General features: G+C 46.6%; 1 protein-coding gene across 2 annotated transcripts in view; it reads right to left on the reverse strand.

Moving 5' to 3' along the window:
* The window catches only part of OSBPL9 (oxysterol binding protein like 9), a 91671-nt gene extending 81230 nt beyond the window's left edge, over positions 1-10441 (reverse strand). The window contains exon 1 of one of the 2 annotated variants that reach the window (XM_069737920.1): positions 10288-10441. In XM_069737920.1, the coding sequence (XP_069594021.1) occupies positions 10288-10398 (111 nt within the window). In that variant the 5' untranslated portion in view covers positions 10399-10441. The remainder of the gene's footprint in view (positions 1-10287) is intronic. The other variant, XM_069737915.1, reaches the window with a different exon arrangement.
* Positions 10442-12790: the final 2349 nt, after the last annotated feature.

Raw genomic sequence — 12790 nt, forward strand, 5'->3', positions numbered from 1 at the left:
TTCCACTCGGACGGTCCATTCTTCAGAAGGCGGCTTCCACTCGGACGGTCCAATTTTCAGAAGGCGGCTTCCACTCGGACGGTCCATTCTTCAGAAGGCGGCTTCCACTCGGACGGTCCATTCTTCAGAAGGCGGCTTCCACTCGGACGGTCCATTCTTCAGAAGGCGGCTTCCACTCGGACGGTCCATTCTTCAGAAGGCGGCTTCCACTCGGACGGTCCATTCTTCAGGCGGCGGCTTCCACTCGGACGGTCCATTCTTCAGGCGGCGGCTTCCACTCGGACGGTCCATTCTTCAGGCGGCGGCTTCCACTCGGACGGTCCATTCTTCAGGCGGCTGCCACTCGGACGGTCCATTCTTCAGGCGGCTTCCACTCGGACGGTCCATTCTTCAGGCGGCTTCCACTCGGACGGTCCATTCTTCAGGCGGCTTCCACTCGGACGGTCCATTCTTCAGGCGGCTTCCACTCGGACGGTCCATTCTTCAGGCGGCTTCCACTCGGACGGTCCATTCTTCAGGCGGCTTCCACTCGGACGGTCCATTCTTCAGGCGGCTTCCACTCGGACGGTCCATTCTTCAGGCGGCTTCCACTCGGACGGTCCATTCTTCAGGCGGCTTCCACTCGGACGGTCCATTCTTCAGGCGGCTTCCACTCGGACGGTCCATTCTTCAGGCGGCTTCCACTCGGACGGTCCATTCTTCAGGCGGCTTCCACTCGGACGGTCCATTCTTCAGGCGGCTTCCACTCGGACGGTCCATTCTTCAGGCGGCTTCCACTCGGACGGTCCATTCTTCAAGCGGCTTCCACTCGGACGGTCCATTCAGAAGGCAGCTTCCACTCGGAAGGTCCATTCTTCAGAAGGCAGCTTCCACTCGGAAGGTCCATTCTTCAGAAGGCAGCTTCCACTCGGAAGGTCCATTCTTCAGAAGGCAGCTTCCACTCGGAAGGTCCATTCTTCAGAAGGCAGCTTCCACTCGGAAGGTCCATTCTTCAGGCAGCTTCCACTTGGAAGGTCCATTCTTCAGGCAGCTTCCACTAGGAAGGTCCATTCTTCAGAAGGCAGCTTCCACTTGGAAGGTCCATTCTTCAGAAGGCAGCTTCCACCTGAACGGTCCATTCTTCAGGCTGCTTCCACTTGGATGATCCATTATTTTGGCAAGTGCCATCTTTTTTGCAATCACGTGCTGGGGTAGTAGTGTGCGGGCCTCTGATGCTAATAAGCTGAATAAGATTATTAAGAAGGCAAGCTCTGCTGTTGGCTGTAATCTGGACTCTTTTGGGGAGGTAGTGGAGAGAAGAACTCTGAAAAAGTGTATGGCGATTATGAACAATAATGCACATCCATTATATGAGCTATTCATGAGACAGAAGAGCACCTTCAGTAACCGGCTAATACTTCTGATGTGTAAGAAGGAAAAATATAGGAAATCGTTTGTGCCAACTGCCATGGGAATGTACAATAATAACATTAGGGTTAAACCACCAAGGTGAAAGCATTAAGCTACTTACTGGTAGCGGCATTTTTCGGAGGCCCATGACAGCACTACGAGAGAGGGGATCCGCCCTTCAGGAACAGGAAACCTACAGATACAAAAGGGCGGTACCTCTCCCCATGCATCAGTTGTATATTAGAGCCTGAGAGGACTACCGCGGTTAGTAGCACACAAACATACATTATATACAGTTTATGTCCAAAAATAATCAATCATAATGAACTATATACCACACGTGAGATCTATCTATCTCATTATATACATTATGGGAAGTGCAACCCCCACGTGAATAGGGAGGGAACTAAGGGTGCTGTCATGGGCCTCCGAAAAATGCCGCTACCAGTAAGTAGCTTAATGCTTTATTCGGACTCCCATGACAGCACTACGAGAGAATTACAGAGATGTAAACTACCTTAGGGAGGGACTATAGCCTGTAGCACCCTTAACCCGAAGGTGAGATCAGAAGAGAACCCCAAGTCCAACCTATAGTGCTTGAAAAAGGTGGAAGGGGATGACCACGTAGCTGCCTTACATATCTGGTCGATGGAAACTCCAGATCTCTCAGCCCAGGATGCAGCCATGGCCCGAGTGGAATGTGCCCTCAGATTCTGCGGAGCTGGACCTCCACCTGCAGTATAAGCCAGAGAGATAGCCTCCCTAATCCACTTCGCTAGCGTGTACTTCGACACTCTAAGACCTTTCCTGGGACCTTGGAAAGATAGAAACAACGCCTCCTCTCTCTTCCAAGCATCAGTGACTGATATATATTCTAAGAGACATCTCCTAACATCTAACGTATGGAGTAACTCCTCTTTGGAATTAGAAGGATTAGGGAGAAATGATGGTAGAACTATCTCCTGAGATCTATGAAATTCTGAGGCCACTTTTGGTAAGTAAGCTGGATCTGGTCTGAGGACTACCCTGTCCTGTAGAAACTCTGTATAGGGGGACAGCCTAGAAAGAGCCTGTATGTCTCCTACCCTACGAGCAGATGTAATTGCCACCAAAAATGCTGTTTTGAGGGATAGTAATTTAAGTGAGGCTGAATGTAAAGGCTCAAACGGTTCTTTAGTCAAGGCTGAGAGGACTAGGTTAAGATCCCAAGGCATTGACCTATTCCTGTGTATAGGTCTGGATCTACTAGCTGCTTTGATGAACCTTGATACCCAATAATTACCAGCAATGTTGCAAGAAAATAAGGCCCCTAGGGCTGAGACTTGTACTTTTAGCGTACTCGTGGATAGATTTAGCTCTAGCCCTCTCTGCAGGAATTCTAGAATCTGGTTGATTGGTAAACCCTCTTCGATATTAAAATTTGAAGAGGCCAGAAACTTCCTCCAAGTTCTAGAGTAGATCTTAGTTGTTATGAGTTTTCTACTCTTCATAAGGGTATCAATGAGATTTGGAGAAAATCCTCTGTTTTTTAACAGTGACCTTTCAAAGACCATGCCGTCAAATGTAGACCCTTCACTTGTGGATGGTTGATCGGACCTTGATGAAGTAGGTCCGGGATGTCTGGCAGTACCCAGGGGTCTTCCACCGACATGGTCCTGAGCCAGGAGAACCAAGCCCTTCGGGGCCAGAACGGAGCGATCAGTATGATTCTCGCTTGATCCTCCCTTATCTTTCTGACCACCAGAGGCAACAGGTTTAGCGGGGGAAACGCATAAGCCAACCGGAAATCCCATCTGATCAGGAAGGCATCCACTACCAGCGGATATTCCCTGGGATTCAAGGAACAGAATTTTTTCGTTTTTCTGTTGTCCTTGTTGGCAAATAGGTCCACCTCTGGATGACCCCACCTGCGGACAATCTGGTTGAAGATTTTTGTGTTCAGAGACCACTCTCCTTGTCTTAAGGTGTTTCGACTTAGAAAGTCCGCCTTTATATTTTCCTTCCCTTTTATATGTACTGCTGCTAAAGATAGAAAATGATTTTCCGCTATCTGGAGCAGGCGGTCCGCTATTTCCATCAGGGACTCGGAGCGTGTTCCACCTTGGTGATTCACGTAGGCCACTGCCACCTGATTGTCGGAGAGGATTTTGACATGGTGACCCTGTAGATACACGAGGAGTTCCTTAATTGATAATTCAATCGCCAACAACTCCTTTTGATTAGAAGAGGCTGATGTTTGGGGGTCCCATAGACCCTGGACTACCACGTCACCCATGTGTGCCCCCCACCCTGTGGGGCTGGCGTCCGTCGTAACTACCCGAGTCACTTGAGTCACCCAGGGAACTCCTGCTGACAGATTGTCTTCCCTTAGCCACCATCTAAGAGATGTCAGAACCTCTGGACTCAATGTCATCTGACCCTGCAAGGAACCCTGTAAGACTCTGTCATAATTCAGTACGTCAAACTGTAAAGGTCTGGAGTGGAACTGGGCCCAACGGACGGCGGGAATACAGGAAGTTAGGGAACCTAACAAGGACATAGCCTGTCTAAGAGTCATGGTTGGTTCTTTAATTGCTTTTAATACCTGTTGTTGGATATGGCGCAGTTTATCAGTTGGAAGACAGCATTGTTGGGACTCGGAATCTAACAGCAGACCTAGGAATCTCTGGTTTTTTAGGGGTTGTAATCGGGATTTTTCATAATTCACGATCCAGCCCAGATTCTCTAGCTTAGATATAGCTGTTTTTACCTGAGCAAGGCAATGGTCTGCTGAGTTCCCAACTATCAGGAAATCATCCAGATAAGGGATTATGAGGATATCAGATTCACGTAAATGCGCCATGACCTCCGCAACTACTTTAGTGAATACTCGGGGAGACGTTGAGAGGCCGAAGGGAAGGGCTCTAAATTGAAAATGTCGAACAATACCCCCCATAGACACCGCCACACGTAGAAACCTCTGAAAGTTTTCATGGATAGGAACATGATAATACGCATCTTTTAAGTCCACAACTACCATGAAGCAGTGTTTGAACAACATTTTAATTGCAGAGCTGATTGACTCCATTTTAAATGTGGCTTTAACCAGGTATTCATTCAGGGATTTAAGGTTAATGATAGTCCTAAATGATCTGTCTCCTCAACGATCCGGCTGCCATCTCCCAGGTACCTTTAAGGAAGGTATCCGCCTTCCTGTCAAGGGGGTCTTTAAGGGATCCCATATCTTCGAAAGGTAATGCGGCCTTTTTTGATGCCTTTGCTACCGCAGCATCTAATTTAGGGGCCTTGTCCCAGGTATCCACAGTCGTATCCTCAAAGGGATATCTGCGTTTTAAGGCTGGTGGTAATGAGCCTTTCTTCTCCGGTTTCTTCCATTCCCGGAGAATCAGGTCTTGAATTTTATCATTCACCGGGAAGGACCTACGCTTCTTGTGTTCCAAACCACTGAACATTAGTTGCTGACGGGAAAGCGGAGTCTTAGGTTCTTCTAGGCCCATCGTACCTCTGACCGACTTAACTAATTTATCTACTCGGTCCAGAGGCAGACAGAATCGGCCAGATTCCTCTTCTGATGACGAGGAAGAGAGATTTGAGCCATAGGAACCTTCATCCTTATCTTCCTCTGATGAATCAGAGATCACCGAGGTTCTCTGTTTTGAACTCCCCGCCTGGGACATAGACCGCAGGGATTCCCTTACTTCTGTACGGATCATCTCACGCAGATTAGCCGTAGAAGCAGATTCTTCCGCTACCTAGGGGAGGACAATAAGGGTGATACCATCTATCTAGCCTGATGTCACTCAACCCCTCCACTCCTGTAGACCTCACCGTCTGTTGTATACAGGAGGCGCATAATTTTTTAATATAAGAATCTGGTAACGGGACTTCACACAGGGCACACTCCTTATGTTTCGACTTTGCACTTTTCTTTCCCTAAAATGACAAAGTATAAGGGGCCCGCGTCACTGAGTGAGCATTCACGTAGATCTCTTACCAGTGTACGCCAAAAAAGGTACCGGAACACGAGGGGGTTCTTTGCCAGTCGATGCTCTGGATCCCTGCTTGGACGAGCTTTTACGGCTGGACTGGTCACTTCTGGCATGCTCCTTCTCCGTGGGCTTTTGTCGCACGTCCTCCGGCAACTGAAGCTGCCGCTCACCATCACTCTCCATGATGTGGATGTGACCAAAGGCAGAGCTCTATTCCCAGCTCCTGCTTAAATCCCCCTCAGATCCGGTCAGCAGGCTGCCTGGCGCCACTCCTATTGGTTCCGGCTGATGAGACTACATCTGGGGGGTCAGCGCAGTGTGTGAGGAGACCGGCGTTCAGGATCGATGGGCGCCGCCATCTTGGATGAACTGCGCATGCGCAGTCACCCAGAGACCGGAAACGCCTGCTGACTCCGCCCCCTCGACGTCACTGCACCGGAAACGCTCCAGCTAACGCTGAGAGCGATGCAGGACGCCGAAGAGCACGCAGCAGCGTTCCGGATAGCGTTCCCCTCCTGGCACCGCTACATCACCACCGTGCTGCACCACCACACCGAAGGAGCGATATACTTACCGGCGCCGGCGCTAACGGAGATCAGGAATCCTCTGGACTCTGCTCCCTGCTGTCTACATCACTGACGTGCAGTCCAGCCAGGACCACCGTGATGTCTTCCAGGAGCTTCCGCACCGGTCGAGGTAGGAGACCCCCCCGCTACCTGATTCGACCGGCCGGCCTGGGATCCATCTACGAGATTCATCTGTAGGATCCTGCCCCTCCAGGAACAGGAAACCAACTGATGCATGGGGAGAGGTACCGCCCTTTTGTATCTGTAGGTTTCCTGTTCCTGAAGGGCGGATCCCCTCTCTCGTAGTGCTGTCATGGGAGTCCGAATAAAGTCTACTTATTTCTCTACATTCCAGTTCACTCGTTGTGTATGTCCTATTCTAATGTATAATGTTCTTCTGTCAACAAACTGTCATGTCAACTATGTAATTCCTTTATGTTTTTTATGATTTAAGTTGTGCTGCTGTGATACCATAATTTCCCACGGGATCAATAAAGTGTATCGTATCGTATCGTATTTTAACCACTTAGTGTCTTTGAAAATCTTAAAAGGCGCTCAAAAAACTGAACATATGAACAGTGAATCATTTTTACATGGAAGCATTAGTTAATAAAAATGAGAAAAAAATGCTGGAGGTCAGAAACTTTGCAAACTGTGCTCAGGAAATGACTAGAAAGACACTTCACGACAAGAGACGGTGGCGTGTGCTGAAGTGTCTTCCTCCCGAAGAACTCGACGAGAGCAGCTTTAAGCCCAAAGGAGAAATTCTCCGGCCTGCGGTGGCCATTACCTGCAGCATATTACAACTCGAGGCCTCTAATGTACGAGAAAAAAAAGATAAAAGTTTAATCAGTGATTTTCATCAGTGTCATCCAACCGCTGTCGGAGTTGGTCATGGAGCCATAGTTTTGCACTACTGATTTTGTTCTGACCTTGGATCAAAACTGGACACATCTCCATGATTTTCTGTCTGCGAAAAAACCCTGACCCTGGTTTAGTGTCCAGTCCGATCCTCCGTGGCTGGCGATCCTCACTTCTACATCCGGCATTGCGGACACCACAACATGATGATATTGTTAGTGACTATGATGTTGGATGAAGAAGTGAAGACCGGCTTGCAGAGAGGACCGAGCGCTGCACCAGGGAAGCTCAAATTAATCTTCTCTACCCCCATACGCACGCTCGGTTTCACGGAGCATGCATCTGCCCTCAATTCTTTTACGTACTAATCTAGACTTTCACTTGGTAAACCTACAATGTAACAAAACCCAACGAATGACAACTCGTGCAAATCTGCAGGACGGTGCGGCTTATGCGCTTATTCAACTCCTAGCTAATTCCATTACACCAAATGTGTATTTTCCGTGGCACCACGGCACTGACGTGTCACCGACATGGAAAAGGCACACATCTAATCCAGGAAACACTCATTTTTGTGCAGCTTTTGGAGAGGTTTTTTTTTTTTAAGTCTACTGATTAAATCCACTCCAAACTAGGCACCGTCCAATTAGGAGCCTCCTCAAAAGTCTCATGCCCTTCCTTTTTTTTTTTTTTTTTATTAAAAAAAACCTTTTCAAGAAAAAAAAAAAAACATTAAAAATACTGAAGATATGATCAGCAATGTAGTTTTTACACTAGAAATAAATAAAGTCTTTTAAAAGCTTAAGTGATTTTTAATTTTTTTTTTTTTTTTTTTAGAAAGAGCACCGGCTCAAAAAATTCTGTGTGTACATGGCCTCCGGACACTTTAGTCAAGGTGGAGGGAATTATGAGCAGTACCAAATATCAGTCAATATTGCAACAAACTTTTCAGGCTTCTGCTAAACAGATGAGAAGAATTTTTCCTTTCAGCAGTCACTGACCGTGAATTCCTACAAATCAACAAGAGAACTGCTTCACCAGAAGATCATAGTTTTGGGATGGCCCAACCACAGCCCAGCCCTGAAATGAAAATCTATGGGTAACCTGAAGAGGGCGCTGCACACAGTAGATGCCCCCTGCAATGTGACAGATAAGACTGGGCAAACATTGCCAGTTCCAGAAGCGACACCCTGATGGCCTCCTGCCCCAAAACACTGAATGCTGTCATAAATTGGTACTTCAACTAAGTATTAGGGTACCGTCACACTATACGATTTACCTACGATCACGACCAGCGATACGACCTGGCCGTGATCGTAGGTAAATCGTAGTGTGGTCGCTGGAGAGCTGTCACACAGACAGCTCTCCAGCGACCAACGATGCCGAGGTCCCCGGGTAACCAGGGTAAACATCGGGTTACTAAGCGCAGGACCGCACTTAGTAACCCGATGTTTACCCTGGTTACCAGCGTAAAAAAAAACAAACAGCTCATACTTACATTATCGGTGTCCGTCAGGTCCCTTGCCGTCTGCTTCCCGCACTCTGACTGCCGGCCGTAAAGTGAAAGTGAAAGCACAGCGGTGACATCACCGCTGTGCTCTGCTTTCACTTTACGGCCGGCAGTCACTGAGTGCGGGAAGCAGACGGCAAGGGACCTGACGGACACCCAAATGTAAGTATGTGCGGTTTGTTTTTTTTTAGTTTTACGCTTGTAACCAGGGTAAACATCGGGTTACTAAGCGCGGCCCTGCGCTTAGTAACCCGATGTTTACCCTGGTTACAAGCGAACGCATCGCTAGATCGGTGTCACACACACCGATCTAGCGATGACAGCGGGAGATCCAGCGACGAAAGAAAGTTCTAAACGATCTGCTACGACGTACGATTCTCAGCAGGATCCCTGATCGCTGCTGCGTGTCAGACACAGCGATATCGTAACGATATCGCTGGAACGTCACGAATCGTACCGTCGTAGCGATCGAAATGGCAATGTGTGACGGTACCCTTAGATTAAGGGTGTGCATATTTATGCAACCACATTATTTTTGTTCTGTTTTTTTTCCCACCTGAAAGGATTTCAATGGATTTGTACAGATTATGGGTGACATTAAAAGATGGAAAAGGTTCTGAAATTATTCTTCTTGGTACGATCTATTTATACGACAAAAAAAAAAAAAAAAATTATATATTTATTTTAAACAGGGGTGTGTAAAATTTTTACATAGCCGCTGTACACCCTGATGTACGGCACTGTATACTTGTACCAGGGAATACATCAGCTAGTTGACTCTGATGGTCAAAAAATGTATGTGATATTATATATACGGTATTTTTATAAATTTGTCCTTCTGAAAAACCAGGGTCAGTATCCCTAAGCAGAAAAAAAAAAAAACGCCAATCCATAGCAGCCCTCCCTCGTAACATATGTGAGGTGTACGGGGGGCTAAGGTCACATCAGGACTGCTCTGGATGTGTACAGACATGACAAGTGAATGAACTCTGGTGCATTGCGTACTGCCTACACGATGCTACAGAACGCTGCCTTCTCCAACTGCTGACATGGAGATGGGGAGTTTTCTAACCGCAGCTACAGGAAGCTTCATTATTAACCAAATCATGATAAACAAAAAAAAAAATGGTGGCTTAGTTGCAGGCAGCCTAGTAAGTGACATCACTGGAATCAGGGTCTCTGCCCCTACATCATGCTGCTCTCAGATTACTAGAAGGGCGAACCTGAACAGAGCTAGAGACAGAGCTATATAGAGTGAGAAATAGAGAGAAGGTTCTGGAGGTAGTTCGGGTCAGATACTAGAACCCGAACTTCCATCACCCAACTCTACAGATCCCCAGACTGTCACAGTGCGCTCACTGACAGATTCTCAGACAGCAATAGTGTAACACAGAGTATACAGAAAAAAAATTAGATATATCTCCAGATTTGTTTTCTGCCATTCGTGGTGCAGTAAAAATGACTTGGGATCATGATTATCCAGTCCAATATCAAATTTTAACAAAAAAAAAACCCTGTTTCATCTCTTTTTCTTCATTATTTTTTCCTGTCACTCTCAGCCTGGAACTTTTTTTGTAATTAATATTTTAGGTGACTGTATTCACCTACAGCCTTCTGTGGTAAAGTCGTTAAATAGAATAGTGATTGTAATACGGCTCTCCGTGCAGTAAAGTCCGGGACTTCGGGTCAGTCCCGTGGAGAGAGGCGGCGGTGACAGAGGTGTGCCTCTACCAACATGGCGTGAGGCCGCGGACAGCGTACACTCCAGATAACGCCCGCCTTCACCCTCATTGGCTGGAACTGACCGGGAACGTGCACTCATTGGCTGCAAACATACCATAAGTCCATCCCTATTGGTTGAAGCCCTATCCCATTTGTGCTCTGATTGGCTGGCTCCGGACAGCAGCCCAACGTTTCTCACATACCACGGAAAAGCGATATAACTACTGCGCCCCGAGCGCTGAGCACTCACCGTGTAGTAAGAGAGCAGGCCGGCGTTGTAGTCCAGCACAAACCAGCGGTACTGCCATCCCTTCATCACGTTTGTCCATTTACTCAGCGGACCCTCCATGATCGACGCCATCTTGGGATCGTGGAATAACAACAGGCGTCTGGACGTGCGTCGTGCGTCACCAGGAGAGTGGGCGGGAACGAAATTCAGTGGGCGTGGTTAGCCGTTGCTAGGGGAAGCGGGGATGCCGAGGACGGCTGAGTAATGGCCGCTCCTGAGGTGTCAGCTTCCTCCACATACAGGATAACCAGTCTGTGGGGCCACAGTGTCACACCTAGGGGGCCGCAATAAAATATATGAAATACAATTACCCATGATGCAAAGTGAAAAACATAACTATAGATTCATACATTACAGATGAGCACATTTGGGCCAAATTAAAAGTGTCCTAAAATAAAAAAAATATTCTCTGAGGTCTCTCCGACCCCAAAATGTGATAGAGGGCTGGAAAGGGTTAACTCCTTCACCCCCTTGGGATTTTCCATTTTTTTGTTTCCGTTTTTCGCTCCCCCTTCTTCCCAGAGCCACATTTTTTTTTCCGGTCATTATGGCCATGTGGGGGCTTGTTTTTTTTGCGGGACAAGTTGTACATTTGAACGACACCATTGGTTTTACCATATCCTGCACTGGAAAATGTGAAAAAAAAATCAAGGTGGGGTGAAATTTCAAAAAGAGTGCAATTCCACAATTGTTTTTTGGATTTATTTTTTACCAGGTTCACTAAATGCTAAAACTGAGCTGCCATTATGATTCTCCAGGTCATTCCGAGTTCACAGACACCTAACATGTCTAGGTACTTTTTTATTTAACTGGTGAAAAAAATCCAAAGTTTGCCCCCCCAAAAATGGCGCCATTTGCCGAGACCCTTAACTTGTCCATTTTTCGTGATTTGGGGATAGATTAGGGCTTATTTTTTGCGCGCCGAGCTGATGCTTTTATTGATGCCATTTTGGTGTAGATATGATGTTTTGATCACCTGTTGTTGCATTTTATTGCAATGTTGTGGCGACCAAAAAAAAACGTAATTCTGGCGTTTTGATTTTTTTCTCATTACGCCGTTTACTGATTGGATTAATTATTTTTGTATATTGATAGATCTGGAGATTCTGAACGCGGCGATACCAAATATGTGTATTTTTTATTGCTTTATTTTGAATGGGGCAAAAGGGGGGGGGGCGATTTAAACTTTTACATATTTTTTTCATATTTTTGAAAAACTTTTTTTCTTTTTACTGACTTCAATAGTCTCCTTAGGCTACTTTCGCACTAGCGTCGTTTGGGATACGTCGCAATGCGTCGTTTTGGTGAAAAAACGCATCCTGCAAAGTTGTCTGCAGGATGCGTTTTTTCCCCATAGACTAATATTAGCGCCGCATTGCGGGCGCATTGCCACACGTCGCAACCGTCGTGCGACGGTTGCGTCGTGTTGTGGCGGACCGCCCGAACAAAATAAACGTTGCTTGCCCCGCAGCTGTTAGGGGCACTTGTCAGCTGATGAAATATAAACTTGAATGAGATGATTAAAATCCGCAGCGGAAACTCACTTAACAAAAAAAAAATTTAATCTGCACATGACTTTATTAACCCCTTCACGACCTTGCCCTTTTCCGTTTTTGCGTTTTCGTTTTTCACTCCCCTCCTTCCCAGAGCCATAACTTTTTTATTTTTCCGTCAATATGGTCATGTGAGGGCTTATTTTTTTGCGGGACAAGTTGCACTTTTCAACGACATCATTGGTTTTAGCATGTCGTGTACTAGAAAACCGGAAAAAAATTCCAAGTGCGGTGAAATTGCAAAAAAAGTGCAATCCCACACTTGTTTTTTGTTTGACTTTTTTGCTAGGTTCACTAAATGCTAAAACTGACCTTCCATTATGATTCTCCACGTCATTACGCGTTCATAGACACCAAATATGACTAGGTTACGTTTTATCTAAGTAGTAAAAAAAAAAAAATCGAAACTTTGCTAAAAACACTGCTGCACAGAAGATATCAATCGCGGCTTCAGCACGATGCAGGGGACAGCGCTAAACTTTAGCGCTGTCTCCTGCATGGTGCGTGTGGTACCCAGTGGGCACACGGGCGGCACACGTGTGCTGCCCGTGTGCCACACTGATGTGCCACAGAAACGCAGGGGCACACGGACACGGATAATTCCGGTACCGATTTTTTCCGGTACCGGAATTATCTGGACGTGTGGGACTGCCCTAATAGATTTGCTTAGTTTACACTGGCTTTTCCTCGTATACATAACCCTCTCTTATATAGACAAATGTATCACTGATTTAATTGATAATGGGTTGTAAGTCCCCAGTATCCTGTCTTGATATACATCAATTTCAAGGGTGAAAGTGTAGTCAGCCAGGTATCTATTTACACATATTGAGCATTAGCATATGTCTCCCACATTGTCTGTCTCAATACATATAGCAAAGCAGGCTTAATAAAAGTTAAGATCAAAAGCA

This window comes from Ranitomeya imitator, chromosome 8 (assembly GCF_032444005.1).
Source record: "Ranitomeya imitator isolate aRanImi1 chromosome 8, aRanImi1.pri, whole genome shotgun sequence".
Classification (NCBI taxonomy): domain Eukaryota; kingdom Metazoa; phylum Chordata; class Amphibia; order Anura; family Dendrobatidae; genus Ranitomeya; species Ranitomeya imitator.